This window comes from Aulonocara sp. 'chitande type north' Nkhata Bay, linkage group LG7 (assembly GCF_057382095.1).
Source record: "Aulonocara sp. 'chitande type north' Nkhata Bay isolate Kocher_YH1m ecotype deep benthic linkage group LG7, A_spYH_male_GT1.1, whole genome shotgun sequence".
In the NCBI taxonomy this organism is placed as follows: Eukaryota; Metazoa; Chordata; class Actinopteri; order Cichliformes; family Cichlidae; genus Aulonocara; species Aulonocara sp. 'chitande type north' Nkhata Bay.
Genome location: NC_141350.1, coordinates 35624751 through 35640053, shown reverse-complemented (window position 1 = coordinate 35640053; position 15303 = coordinate 35624751). Strand labels below are relative to the sequence as shown.

The 15303-nt window shown below is 39.4% G+C and overlaps 1 protein-coding gene across 1 annotated transcript in view; it reads left to right on the top strand.

Annotated features, from left to right (window-relative positions):
• arrdc1b (arrestin domain containing 1b) overlaps positions 1–15298 on the top strand; it is a 55411-nt gene extending 40113 nt beyond the window's left edge. The window contains exons 3-8 of the mRNA XM_086300201.1: positions 8669–8719; positions 11670–11824; positions 12161–12343; positions 12655–12831; positions 13849–14287; positions 14832–15298. Coding sequence (XP_086156327.1) covers positions 8669–8719; positions 11670–11824; positions 12161–12343; positions 12655–12831; positions 13849–14287; positions 14832–14896 — 1070 coding nt within the window. The 3' untranslated portion in view covers positions 14897–15298. The remainder of the gene's footprint in view (positions 1–8668; positions 8720–11669; positions 11825–12160; positions 12344–12654; positions 12832–13848; positions 14288–14831) is intronic.
• The last annotated feature ends 5 nt before the right edge of the window (positions 15299–15303 follow it).

Sequence of the window (15303 nt, the reverse complement as noted above, 5' to 3'; positions counted from 1 at the left end):
ACATGCAAGGGTAGATCATTCCACAACTTTGGAGCAACTACAGCAAAAGCACGATCACCTTTAGATTTATACTTAGTTTTTGGTACCTTAAGGAGCTGCTGATTGGCGGACCTAAGGGAACGGGGAGGTGTATATGGTTGTAGTAGCTCCGAGAGGTGGGGGGTGGGGGGGGGGCAGGCCATTAAGAGATTTAAAAGCAAATAAGAGAATTTTAAAAACAATCCTAAAATGTACAGGTAGCCAGTGGAGTGAAATTAAAATTGGGGTAATGTGCTCAAACTTTTTTGTTCCAGTTAAAAGACGTGCTGCAGCATTTTGCACAACCTGCAGGCGCCTAATGGACGCATCACTAACCCCAAAATAAAGTGCGTTACAATAATCCAGCCTAGAAGTAACAAAGGCATGGATTACTGTCTCAAAATGCTGTTTCGATAAGATAGGCTTTATTTTGGCTAATTCCCTCAAATGAAAAAAGCTAGATCTTACAACAGCTCTGACCTGGCTTTCAAGTTTAAGATTTGCCTCTATTTTAACTCCCAGATTAGTGATGACTGGTTTAACATACTGTGCCAGTGAACCAAGATCTATAATAGTGGCCTCAGAAGCGCCACCAAAATGGCGCAGACTGTACCCTTCCTTTAATGAATGCTATCGTCACAATAAATACACCATGTCACAAGGTTCACATCATGATTAAGTGCTTTTTTTCTGTTTTTATTTTGTTGACTACAGTCAAATGGCCTCCACAGTCACCAGATCTCAATCCAATCCAGCACCTTTGGGATCTGGTGGAATGGGTCATTTGCTTTATTGTGCAGCCAACAAGTGTGCAGTCTGTTATCATGTGAAAGTCGAATAAAATCTGTGAGGAATGGGTCCAGCATCGTGTCTATACCATGAAGGATTAAAGCTGCTCTTAGGGCAAAAGGCAGTCTACCTATTAGCAAGGTGTACATAATAAAGTGGCTAAATGGTAAATAGCCTGTATTTATATAGCGCTTTACTTAGTCCCTAAGTACCCCAAAGCGCTTTACACTGCATTCAGTCATCCACCCATTCACACACACATTCACACACTGGTGATGGCAAGCTACATAGTAGCCACAGCTGCCCTGGGGCGCACTGACAGAGGCGAGGCTGCCGGACACTGGCGCCACCGGGCCCTCTGACCACCACCAGTAGGCAACGGGTGAAGTGTCTTGCCCAAGGACACAACGACCGAGACTGTCGGAGCCGGGGCTCGAACCTGCAACCTTCCGATTACAAGACGAACTGTCAACTCCTGAGCCACGATCGCCCCCACTTCTAATTAAAGTGACAAGATATACGTTTTATTAACTTTATAGACACAAATAATGAGAGGCAGAAAGTTTGATTATCTTCAAGCAGACCGAAGTTTCCTCTTTCCTCCATCCTCCGAATGCCTTTGGCAAAAGTCATTACCAAAAATAAAACAGGAAACAAGAAAAAGAGAAGACGAGGAAACCAACACAAACAAAACTAAAGTAGACAAATACACAGAACATTAAAAACAAGAGAAAATAATAATAATTTAAAAAAAAAAGAAACAGACTGTGGCCATTTTTTGTTTTCGCCTGTGTGAGAAAAATCACACGTACTGTTCGTCAGCTGTCAGGCAGGGTGTTTCTGGGAGGTGAAAATTAAGTCGAACAGGAATCTTGAAATGTTTGTGCAGACACAAACATGAGCACACCCACTTCACCCATTAACATAGCAGCTTTGATGTTGTAAGAAAGAAAAATATATACATACAGCACTGTGAGAAAGTGTTTTCTGCCTTCCTGATTTCTCTTTTTAACATTAGTCAGACTTTAAATTTTCAAATCATGAAACAAATTCGTTTATTAATAACAAACATAATCTGAGTCAATACAAAATGCAGTTTTTAAATTTTGATTTATTTTTAAAAGGAAAAGGTTATCTAAACACGCATATCCTAAGTGAAAAAGTCATAAGAGAAAAAGTAATTGCCCCATAAACCTAATAATTGGCTGTGCCGCCCTTGGGAAAAGGAACTGTAATCAAGCATCTATGATAAATGGCAACAAATGTTTCACTTTGAATTGTTTTAATTCAGTTTTAATTCAGCCACATTGGAGAGTTTTTGTAAGAGCTGCATGGACGGCCTGTTTGCGGTCATGCCAAAGCACCTCGATTAGATTTAGGCTCAGACTTTGAGTCGGCCACTCCAAAATCTTCATTGTGGATTTGTTTTTCTTTTTGGTGCCATTCAGAGGTGCACTTGCTGATGTGTTTTGGATCATTGTCCTGCTGCATAACACAGGTGGTGTTGACTAGGGCTGGGTATCGTCACTGATTTCTAGAATCGATTCAATTCCGATTCACAAGGTCCCGAATCGATTCGATCCACGATTCGATTTAATTCGATTCGATTCGATTTAAATCTGGGAAATTTTGACAGTCAGAGATATAATTCAGATCAGGACATTTACATATTTTTGTATCTATAAAAAGGAAGCTGACACTCTCAAGACTTTATCCAAGGTGTGAGCATCACAGCAGATGCCTTTGTGTCAAAGTAGCTGAAGATAAAACACAGAAAAACATGTAGGTGATTTTCCTGGCCTGGGATTTTATAAAAATATTCTGCAGTACATCAAAAACGAAAGAAAACCATTAATTAATCAACATTACCTCTGACGTTACAGCGGTTTTATTAGACACACGGCTAAGCATTTTGCATTTTGAATAATTTTAAAAAGTTTCAATTTGTTCAGTATTGAACAGCAGAAATGAGGTTTTCTTTTCGGAAGAATGTAAAAGGGGAAAAAACAGCGGCCGACAGCGCTGTAAGCAACAGTAGACTTGTGTAACAAGCAAGCGAATAATGAAGAAAGCGAAACTGTTCGAGAGAGGGGGGGGAGAGGGGGAGGGAGAGAGGGAGAGAGAGAGAGCTGCGCATCGCAATGGAAGCAAAACAGTAAAAGAGTGAATTCATGACGATGTTTATGTGAAGCGTTTGGATCTTCTTTTGCTGCTGGTTCGGTCAATATTGTTTGGAGAGAGATCAAACTAACAGCTTTAGAATCAGCGCATAAAGGGCGTGAACACAAAGCGCGGACCCGGATCAGCGAGCTGTCGGCTTTCAGCCCCGACTGTGAGAAAGGCGACATCTAACTGATTCTGATCCGCGGGTCGCGCTGTGTGTTTAAGTCTATGTGCAGAATCCCTGTACCTGCTCTCATTTACTGTTTGGTGGTTCTTGAAATTTTGTGAGATGTCACCAGAGATTCTGGCATTTCGGACAAAATAAATTTATATAAAAAAATCGATTCAGGATTTTAATGAATCGATTTTACGTTATCCAAGCCAGAATCGATTTTAATCGATGAATCGATTATAAAAACCCACCCCTAGTGTTGACCTTCAACTGATAGTTGGACGTTCTAGTTGGACGTGCATTTTGCTATTTATCGTACTGTTTATTTTAATCTTTGTGTACAGCGCTTTGTGACTACCTGTCTATGAAAAGCGCTTAATAAATAAACTTTACTTACTTACTTACTTCAGGATTTTCTGGTAGAGAGCAGAGTTCATGAAGTAGACCCAGACCACTACGAAAACTTTCTCAAAGGCTTTGGGGTCATCAAGATGATTTTGGTAAATGTGGGATGAGGTTTAGAGGTACAGCTGAAGAGGAACAGCTGTAATGAGTCTGTATTATTGTTTAACTTGATTAAAAAAAAAGAATATCTAATTTTATTGCCTTGAACCTCTGAATTTATTATTATTGTATAAACAAGATTTGTCTCTGAGTTCTTTGCATTTCATGCAGTGGTGCTTATGAGTACATGAGGAAAGTCAATACGGTTTGAAGTGTATTATTAGAAAGCGTTTTCACTATAACTACGCACCGACCAAATAAATTCCTTTCAAATTATTAAATATTTTCTAACAGAAGGTTCTTGTTCTTTGAAGTGAAGACTCAGGCCTTCTGGCAAATATGTGATAGTAAAAGTTATTTTGTCATGTCGCCCAAATTCCTGGAGTTTAGTGTTTCACATTTTATTTAATTTATCCAGTGTGTGACCCTGGGCTATCTGTACCAGCGTGGTCCTCCAGTTAAAGAAATTGCTGTGAGATGAAGACCATCAGTTCTCACACTGGCACAGTCAGATATTACTCTGACTCCTTAACAGAGAGCTGCGAGGTTAAAAATGTTTTAATGTAGTGGTCTTGCATGCAAACATTCTTCCGTAGATCATTATTACTTCTTCTATTTACAGCTTTTAGTTGTATAAAGTTTTTTTCTGCTATATTTAAGAGTTTTATTAAATGAAATGAAATTGTTTATTTACTTATTGTTGAAACTGACACCAAAACCCAGGTGCTGATTCAGTGCTAATCCCAATAACTGGGACATGAATCTGTGAGTTTTCGTTTAATGAAGGGCAGGTTTGAGGTTTTTTTGTTTAGTTTTTTTATCTTCCTCTTAATAACAGAAAGAGACGTTGAAAGCAGGAAGTTCTTTGAAGCAATAGTTAAACTTAAAGCCTTACTGTGAAACGTAAGGCACCAGAAGGAGAAGGTCATAAATAATTCATGACACACCCTCTCTCGGAGTTCCTCTTTATCTCTGCCGTTTTCCCATATCTCGCTCTCTTCCATAAAGGGTCTGGTTCGCCCCCAAGGGTCGAGCAACGGAGGGAGAGTGAGAGAGGAAGGGTGACAGAAGATCATCTCTCTCTCACAAACACAAACACACACACACACACACACACACACACACACACACACACACACACACACACACACACTCTACAAAGCAAGCGACCCTCGCTGTGGCTGGTTGATAATGTGGTATGCCACAGATGCTTGGCGGTTAGGGGAGTGAAGACCGCTTACATCAGCAGCTCTTCATGGACACTGACTTTAAAAAGTGAGAGCTTCATATTTAGAACACGTTTAGGACAAAGCCACGTGGAAGTTTTTTTAAAAGTATTATTTACTAATACTGGCATTTCTGCAAAGACAATATTTCTTCTTCATTAGGTTTATAAATGTGTTACTAAAAAGGCACTGTTTGTGCCAAAAACCCTTCTAGTGTTGTTTTAAACTTTAAAAAACTTTGATTTCTACAGTGAGTAATCCAAGGTAGTAGCAGCAACAGTAGTTCTGTATTTTCAAAAGAGACTGCTTATCCCACTGTCAGTTTATGTCTTTGGTCTGTGCTGCCATTTATGCATCAAGGCTGTTTTGGTGTTTGTGTTGTAGACACATTTGCATTCTTTGTAAAAGCATAAAGTAAAAGGATTTTTGATGTTAAAATGCCAAAAAATACATTCGGAAAAAAATGGTCTAGAAATTATTGACCGGGTTACTCAAAGAAAATCCACAAACCTTTATGTAGGAAGTTTAATACCAGAACTGTTTTCTTTCTGCTGTCTACACCTGCTAACTAAAACATGAGTGCATCTTAGCAATGTCTCTTTTTAGTTATCATGACTTGGTTGCCTAGTTTTAGTGTTACCCAAAACAAAAAACCTGGAAGCTTCATACTGAGATCATCTAGATGGATAATTAAAGCTAAAAAATATATATATTTCCTTATAAAGTATCCTTGTAAGGTCATCTGAAAAATATCAAAATATTTGTGAGCCTCTGGGCTGTGTCGGGGAGAATTGGTGGCTCTTAGGTGACACTAAAAGCAAAATATTATCTTTTTTTTTCTTTTATTGTGTCCTTGACTACACAAACTGTGTGAACCACATGAAATAGTCACAGTTCAGGTCTGTGTAGTCATCCTAGTATCTCGCACAACATGGGGCTTGATCAAAATATCGATGAACAAATATATTTATTTTCATTTATCCAACCTTTATTTAACCAAAAAGAGCAAATAATGAAGTTGATTAAAACAAAAACTGGTATTGAACAAAAATACAGTAAACTAGAATAAACACAGGGTTCAGGATTATCACTGATCTGGGGCCAGTAAAAACCTATATTGAGGCAAGTTGATTGGCCCATTTGGAGCCTCACTTTATAATCTCTTTATGATAATAGGTCCTGCTAGGTTTTAATAGCAGAATGAATGTTTGTTATTATTATTATAAGGTTAAATAATGATAATCATTGATGTTGTTCCTCATTTGTGACTTTTAAAGAGTCTTTTATTCTTTCACTCGTGTGGTCCTGGCCCAGTTTGCATGCAGTGTGTGCACTGCAGTGTTAAGACTGACTGTTTCTATTAGCAGTAAACAGGACTGAGTGATAAGCACACACACGCATACACACACACAGTCTGAGCACTTTCCCTCAGGAAACGTAGACTGAAGGGGAAAATGTTGTGCCCGTCCCTAATGAGGTGGGACATGTTGCTATCTGTAGTAATTTAATTGGGCTGCCAGCTCATCTACAGAATTAATAAGCTGGTTGACTCAAGGTGCTCTCAGTGTGATGGGGACATAAAGGCGATTTTTGTTTCCTTATGATCTAGTTATTAGTTTTAACTGAGCTTGTAAAGTAAACGGTGCATGTGATGATGGCCCATGTGAAAAATAAGTTTGAACTCAATCAGAATTTCTTTCTAGCTGATTTCTTTTATAGAATTTCTTTCTAGCTACAGGCAACAGTTGTGCGATTTGTTAAATTATGGGTAACTTGTCTTCAGGCTAATAAGATGAGATGCACTTTGACATGTTTATTTTACTACACTTTGGTTTTTAGGTTATTCAAAATTGTCAAACTCTGATTTTTTTTTTTGTGCAAAAGACAAAAAAAACCTAGAGGCGTCTCTCTTCTGTGTGTTCTCTTCTGTAAAATTTATTATAGTGACGCCGATCAGGCACAATGTTTTCACCACTGACAGGTAAAGTTAATAGCACTGATTATCTCTTCATTATGTCGCTGGTTAGTGGGTAGGATATATAATGGAGCAAAGGAGATATTCTGTCCTAAAAGCAGGAAAAATGGAAAATTGTAAGGATTTTAGCGAGTTTGACAAAAGGCCAAATTGGAGACGACTGGGTCAGAGCATCCCCTCAACTGCAGCTTTTGTGGGGTGTTCCTGCGGTGCACTGGTCAGTATCTATCAAAACTGGTTCAAGGAAGCAGCAGTGGTGAACCAGCAACAGGCTGATGGGCGGCCCAGGCTCAGTGATGCACAGACGAGCTATTGTAGCTCAAATTTGGCTCTGATGACAGGTGTCAGAATACACAGTGCATACAGGCCTGAACTGGCGACTGAAGAAGACTTGGATGAACAGCTTTCTGAGACCTGAGATCAACTTTCCCTCAACTTTCAGGCAACTGTTTGAACAGCTACCAGTGAGACCACAAGATACTGCTGATTGACACAGTGCCTGGTGGTAAATACATTGGAGCGTTGCCTAGACAACTAGACAGAGCGAAGCAACAATTTTCAACTTTATGTGGATTTATGTGTCGTTCTGATTTCTGCTGTAGAAAATCATGCAAATTTATTTAAATCTCATGCCTCATTTGCTTATTTAAACATGAAAAACGTGAGAAAAGTAGAGATGGGAAAAATAATTAATATTGTCTGCCTTTTAATATAAATCTTTCTTTGCGTGGGATTCTGATTATACCAGTAACTAACAGATGAGACTGGATATTCTCTTTCTTTTCCATACTGTCAACAAACCCCATGTCAAGGCCAAAATCAACAAAGAAGTAATCATTCTAATGAGCTTTCCTGTGCAGGCCAGGAGCATTTATCTGCATTTCCTTTGCGCCACGGAGCTCCATTGTTGTCCAAAAACAAATAAAAAAAGACATCAGTGAATCCCGCTGTTCCACAGTCGATTACATTTTCCTTCATTACAGTAAACATGCGCTGTAGTTCATCTTCAGCCACTCTCACTTGCGCCATCTGGCTGTAAGCACCAGTTTACCAAATGTGTACCTCTCCCAGCAGGTTTCAGGTGAGAGTTGAACTTCACTGAGGGGGAAAAAAAAGTTTATGGTCTTGGACTAGGCTTAAACCATTTCTGGAAAACTGACCCTTTATATGATTGAGTTTGAATAACATTTATTTATTGTATTTATTTAAACCAGAGATAAAAGTTCGTGAGGATAAAGCTCAGGGCTGTGGCTTTTGTTTTAGGAATTTGCTAGCTATAAAAAAAAAAAAACACGGAGCATTCTTATCTTAGCTTCAATCCAAACGGTCATACTTGTCACACTGATGCTGGCCTGCAGATGTGATGGGATGGAAGGAAAAGGCTTGGCTTTGATTGCTGCCGCCTCGCCAAGCCTTTAAATGATTGCTGAGAGAACCTCGAACCTTGCCACTTGTGTCACCCAGCAGTTTATCACTTCTTATTATTAACCATTAATAGTCTAAGTCACTAGAAAAGATAATTGTAATCGTCTCAGCTAAAGCCTGTTTTGTCTCAGAAACCTCATCCTGCTGGGAAAGCAGGTGAGCCCAGCCAGCACGCCGTGTCCTTAAATTAAAAGTTAATGAAAGAATATGGACATAAATTATGAGATTTTACAGCACATTCACTTTAATTTGCAGTTTTTTCTGTCTACTAATTTTACTATAATGATTTTAGCATATGTATATTTATTAGTATGTGCCTCTCTCCTCCTTAATGGATCTATTAAAATCTGTGTTTTGAGAAAAGCGTCATTATAAATGTAAACCTTTTTTTTACAGGTGTCCTTGGAGTGGGCGAACACAGTTTCCCGTTCCAGTTTGTTATTCCAGGTGAGTGAAACGTCATTCTTCTGTGTGCCCAGCACCGCCTCACTTCCCGTAACAAGTTTTCTTAGATTTGTTTTATCACCCATCTAGGTCAGTTCAGCGAAGGGTGCATGCTGATGCAGGTGTGATAACCCCTGTCGACAAAGCAGTTAAGGTCCAGTTTGTGTGTAGGCGAATGGAAAAACATTACGTAATCAGTGTTTAAAGATTTAGGAGTGGTACGCCATTTCCTGATACTTTTATTGCTACTAAAAGTTTTTTTTTTTTTTTTTTGCTCATGATAGATAACAAAATTGCAGTGTGTAAATAACCCTAAAGATCAGCTGAACATTCTTGGCACCTGTAAGGCCACACATTGTGCAATCTGTCTGGTATCTTACACCCTCTCTGAGGCACAGGCTGACACACAAAGGGGGGTAGCCGGGGGTTATTTTTAGTTCCCTCTCCTTTTGTGCAGTCACTGTTTAATTGGGCTTCATGCCTCCGTGCTTTGTCCTCCCCTCCTTTCAGCCCACCAGTCTTGAGAACATCAGGGAAGGGCATGTTAAATATCAGGCAGAGAGGTGGCTAACTGAAGGATAAAGAGGCTCCTGCTGCCCCCTGCTGGTACCTCAGAGAGGCTAACAAACCCTAAAATGAACAGTGTGATCCTTAAGAGTTTTTATGGTAAAAAAGAGTCTACCTGAATTGTAACATGTGGTTTAAAAATTGAGCATTTATCATAATATCTTAGCAAGTTTTCTTTGTTATTCTTTTCAAAGTTTCTCTAATAGTCACAAAAGACATCATAATAAAAATGAATCTTCCGCAAAAACAGTGTCACCAATAATCAAAATACATACATGACAGTTGGTGAGGAGGCTTATTTTTGCAAATTTTTGGCACTACACACTCTTAAGGGCAAATGGAGTCTCCAGCTTATACAAAATGCTCTGTTTCACACAGTTTTTCTTCTACTCTTGGCTCTGAAAATCATAAAAGAGATGGGATCTTAAAGCTATTCAAACCTGTTTTAGAGGGACATCCAATTAGAAGAAAGTTGGCTTAAAAGGCTGAAAAGCTCAAATGACTTGTTTAACCCTCTCGAGGCAGGCGTTGCTGATTTGCAACAGTTAAAAACCAACAACCTGATTACCCAACATACATATTTTATGAGTTTTTTTTACTCAGAAGTACCACTGCAGGACTTGGTTGTGCATTAGCAACAAAAAGTTTAATTTGAGCCTGAGAGGGTTAAATCAGCTAAGGAGCTGAACGAAGGCTCAGTGTAGGTTAAATAAGGATTATTTTGAACTGTGAGTAACACAGAGTTATAATGGGTCCACTTTAAGGTCAAAAGATGAACGGACATTGCATAAGGAGGGCTTTGACATCGCCAAGTTATTTCTAGGCTCTTATGTTTCCAGTCTATGGATTTTGTCTGCACTCCAAGGAGCAAGACAGGCTCTACAACCCTTAGCCACTTTCAGTAACCACGAGCAGCCCACTCCCCAGGGAAATTCGGCCTGATGTCAGCCAGTGATGGCTCCATTTTAGTTGCCAAGCTGTCTGCAACCAAACAACAACAATCTGCCTCTCCTGCTTAATTCTTATTGACAGCAGCAGCAGCAGCAGCAGCAGATAGTCCCTGGAGCAGCTGGCATTAACATCTGAATGAGGATCAAGGAACACATTAGAACAGAGACTGCGCCAGGGGGCTCTGCCATTATTTTGACACCACATTAAACTCTTTTGCTGTGCGTTCTGCTTGGAAATTTATACACAGATTACTCCATGAACAGGTTTTGAACCTGTTGTTTGGGTGTTTTTTCCTCTTCACTGGATCTGAACATCTCTCCCCTTCTGTCTATCTCACTGCTGTCTCCCCAGAATTGTTATTTTTCCTCTTCTTGAATTTCCTACGCTCCTATGTTTACCCTCACAGTTTCCACTTCTTCACTGTCCTTTTCCTGAGACACATGGCCTGTCCTTTTTTCACTAAGGACACCTGCAGGAATCCATCTGAAAGCTTAGTTTAATGACATCTCCAAGGGAATGCATACAGATTTCAGCTCAGTCTCTGCCTAGGGGAAAATATCTACAAAAAATAAAGTGTAGCCACATTAATATGACATTTTCTAGAATTTCTACATTTAATTTTCCTTTTTGTCCTTCTTTTAAATTTTTTTTTTAACTTAAATTTACAATTAAATGTATTGAACTTAAACTTCTTTTTTTTCCTTTTTTTTCAATTTAAAAGAAAGTTTTTGCTAATCCTTAATAGAAAATGCTAAAAAGAAAAAAAATTATCGAGTCGTTCGTTGAATCCCTCGCACAAATTAGTCATCGAAATATATACATTTGTATGACTTTTTAAAAAATATTTCTTGTACTTTCTATTACTGTTCTAGTACTTTTGCTTTATTGCAATAGTTCTGACTAACAGCATTGTTTTCAGTCTAATTTACTTCTTTGTTTTTCCTAACCAGAGGCAGCCATTTCCTTTGATTTGTGTCAGTCACCCAAAGGTGAAATGCTGACTCCTTAAGTACACTTTGTAAACCAGAAACAAACAAGTTTGTGGAAATGCAAAAGCAAAATGTAGAAAATACAGAAATAGATGTAGAAATAATTTCATACATTTAATGTGATGTTATTTATTGGCTGTTTCTGCCCGCCATAGTTTACAGGCCGCAATATAACAACTCATTGGTTGTATGAGAACTTGAAAATGTTAGACTTTTAATCACATAGTTTACCTGTGATCCACTTAGTCGTCACCTATGGAGACAGTTTTTGCTTTTTGGGGGGGAAATTCTGTCTTACTGAGCTTGTTAGCTTTCTTGTACGGTGAAGGTATGACCCTCTGAATTTGATGTAAGTTACAGCTTTATTGAGAAATTGATGTGGGTTGGATTGAAATTCCCAATGTCACTCATGTTTGTGTTTTCTTTCCCCACAATCTCCTGCTTAGCTGCTGTCCCAACTTCCTTTGAGGGACCCTTTGGGAAAATAGTTTACCGAGTGAAGGTGACTATTGACACGCCACGCTTCTCCAAGGACTACAAAATCCAGAAGCCCTTCTACCTACTCAACATGCTTAACCTCAATGAGGTTCCAGACATTGCTGTAAGTGCTTGATTCACATTTGTTTTCCTTCACTTTGATCTCACCTTTATTCTCTTTGATTCTTGCCCAGTGCATTTAGGACTGGATTGAAAAGAATGCTGTAATGCATTTCTTTATTTAATAAACTTTTATCTTTGTCGAAGCTTATTTGATTTCGTTGCAGAGCAGGAAAGGGTTCTCTCCCTCCTACTCATAATCAAGTCTCTTCTCCTGATGACTGTCAGTTTCCTGTTTATCCTGCAATAAAGAGTCTGCACAGCTTCTGCTAGCCAAACTTTTTAATTACTGCCAACGTACAGACAGACAGACGTTTATTCAACAACTCTGCCTCTTCAGTATCACAGTTCTGCTGTGGCCACCAAGAAGTTCAACTACCTCCTGGTGAAGTCGGGGACTGTGATGCTGAAAGTTTGCAGTGACATGAAGGGTTACATCCCCGGTCAGGTCATCAAGTTATTCACCGAGATCCACAACAAATCTGGCAAGGACACGGGGTGTGTACTGGCCAGTCTCGTACAGGTATGTTATTAAATGTAGACAGTTATATCAGTATTTCTTAACTCATCCTTGGTTCGTGTAAATCATCTTTAAGAAGGACTGAGAACTCTTAGACCTATAATAATAGAATAAACCAGAATTTCCACTCAAGTAACAAATCTTTTCATGTGGACACACATAAAATTCGTTTTACCTCAGATAAAAACAGTTATCTTGATCATTTCTAGAACAGTAAGTTATCCTGCGAGCTTTCACATTAGTGGTGTGTGAAGCGGTTTGAATTTGCCATTACATCTTTTCATGCTTCTAATTGTTTGACTTTGTCACACCAGAGAGTGGCCTACAAGACTAACAAGCCTGTGGTAGACCTACGGACCATTGCAGAGGTGGAGGGAGCGAAAGTGAAGGCAGGAAAACATGCAGAGTGGAAGGAACAGATCATCGTTCCTCCACTCCCTCAGTCACAACTGACAGGCTGCAACCTTATAGACATCATCTATTTCATTCAGGTGTGTGTGTATGTGTGTGTGTGTGTGTGTGTGTTATACCAGGTTGATAGCAGTTTTGCAGGTTTAACATATGTTAGTTGAAGCTTTTCAGCTCCAGCTTTTCATTTTTCTACTTCCTTTATGCCGTCCTAATTGTTTCTGAATCAGACCACAGAGTGTTGATGGCAGCCATCTGGTGGGCTGTGAAGGTACTACAAGTTAACTGTAAAAAGTCATTTAAAATAAATAATAATAAATAAATTTGACCCTAAATATTTAAATATCAAATAAAGATTCTAACTTTTCATTTTCTGAGCTATTTTTGGATCTAAGTTTGGATCTAAGTATTAGGAAATAACTAAAGTGGAGCTGCAGGTCTTATAGAGCAGTGAAGCTTTTAATGGACAGTTGACCTTAAGAAGTAAATTATCGTAGGATCCAAATGAATCAAAAAAATTCATGTGATTGTCCAAGGTGAAAGTATGAGTAGGTCACAATAGATTTTTGAAGTGGGAAGAAGTTCAGAAATTCCTCTATGATGATATTTTGCAAATGACCATTGCAGCTAATAGCAGATCATCTGATATTTTTTTTCTTCCCCACTCATCATTTCAGATATTTTTTTACCATTTTCAGTGCTACATTGAAGTATGATTGCAAGTTTGGCAAAACGGTTCGATTTGCCAGGGGAAGCAATTTGCAAAACTTTCCAGGTTGCAGTTTCTTGGTGTTCTTGAGTGCTGCTGCTTTAAGAGGAACTCATTAAAGTAATCTGCTTGTGTCATTTCTAAGCTGTTAAAATGGTGGCTGCATGTATTAAACGTGCTTTTAATTCTTGGTGTCAGACACTTTTCTACACAAACAAAGGGTCTTTGCTAAGGGTACCCAAAAGGGGTGGTAACTTTTAAAGAATAGATTCTACAGACACAGGATCAACTTGGGTGGGGGGAATATAAAAAATAAATTAGCTGTGAGTAATGCACAGTTAACAGGGACTGATCCCGCTGCTCCCTTCACGGATCTCTGTTTGTGTTACAGGTGTCACTAAGATATCCTGAAGCAGCTGTCACTCTGCCTATCTATATCGGAAACATCGCTTTAAACCAGTCTCCGACGAGGTCTACACCCACCAGTCCAGCGGGTGCAGCAGGGGTGATGCCCAGCGCTCCGCCAGCAGAGGAGGATCGAGGCGATGATATATGTGCAGGAGGCTTTACCAGTGAGGAACTTCCCACAAAGAGTCACTCACAGCAGGATCCCTCAGGCCAGGCAGTCACAATGTCTCCCAGCGCCTTCAGCTACGCACCAGGTGCGGCAGCGCCGCCTAGCCACAATCCCCCCGATGCATCTGCTCCGCTCTTCTGTTTGTCCACAGGAGCCACCATACCTTTCTTCACTGAGGGAAATGTTGCTCCAACCCCCACTTCCTGTTCACTCATTCTCCCTCCAGAGTACAGCACTACTGACTACCCTCATGGTTAGTACTTAATAAACCTACCACACCCAGACAATCACCTGCAAGGTGTAATGGCTAATTAGGCATTTATGAGTTGCATCATCATCATGCTTCAAGTTTTAAAAATATTGGCCGATATTGGGTTGTTGTTTTTTAAATCACCAAATATCTGTACATACCAGTCTTATAAAGTCCTGTATCGGCCAGGCTCCATTCACAGCAGTCCACATAATTTGTCAGATAATAACAATAAAAATACTCCAGATTAGGAAGAAACTGTTGTAATGCTGTATAGTTGGGTATTTAAAATGTGCAGCCAGCCTTAATGTGGACATTAAAGGGCCTGCAGTTTCTTGCACTTCCACATTTTCAGCTCCAGAGTTCGACTTCACTACTACTCATGGAAGCCATGATAGCGCCCCCCCCACTCCCCAAAATGACTAAGCAATGTGTTTTGCATTTTCTGGCCTATAATCTCTAGTAGATTAAATCACAGTAAAATTCCGAGATAACCTTAAACTCTTATCTAGTCCCGTTTACTTTTCTTTGCCTCTGTGTGTTCCAGAGCCCCCACCTAGTTATGAGGAAAGCTGCAGTAGTGCCAACTCCAGTTTCAACAGTAGACAGTAGAGAAGAAACAGGTGGATGAAGAATTGTGACCACTCCCACCTACACCTGTTTGCACTCGCCTCGAAACGAATCCAGAGACAAGGTGGATGAAAAGAGGATGGATGCTTCAAACTCCCCAAGGATTGATTCTTTGTCCTGCATTGAGTTTTGTTTTGTTTGTTTTTTTAAAAAGGGGATAATTTCTTATAATGAATATAAGAATTTAAATTTTTCCTCATGTCCCAGCAGATAATGTCAGGTGAACATCACTGTGCCTAAAGAAAAAAAAGAAAAAAGTATTTCAGATTGTTATACAGCATTTAGAATAATCAGTCGTTGGACACGTCTGTTGTGTTTTTATTTCCAACATGTTGTTGCATCTGTGATGCCTTGAAACTAAAAGCTTTCAGTCTGGCCTTTTTGTGGTG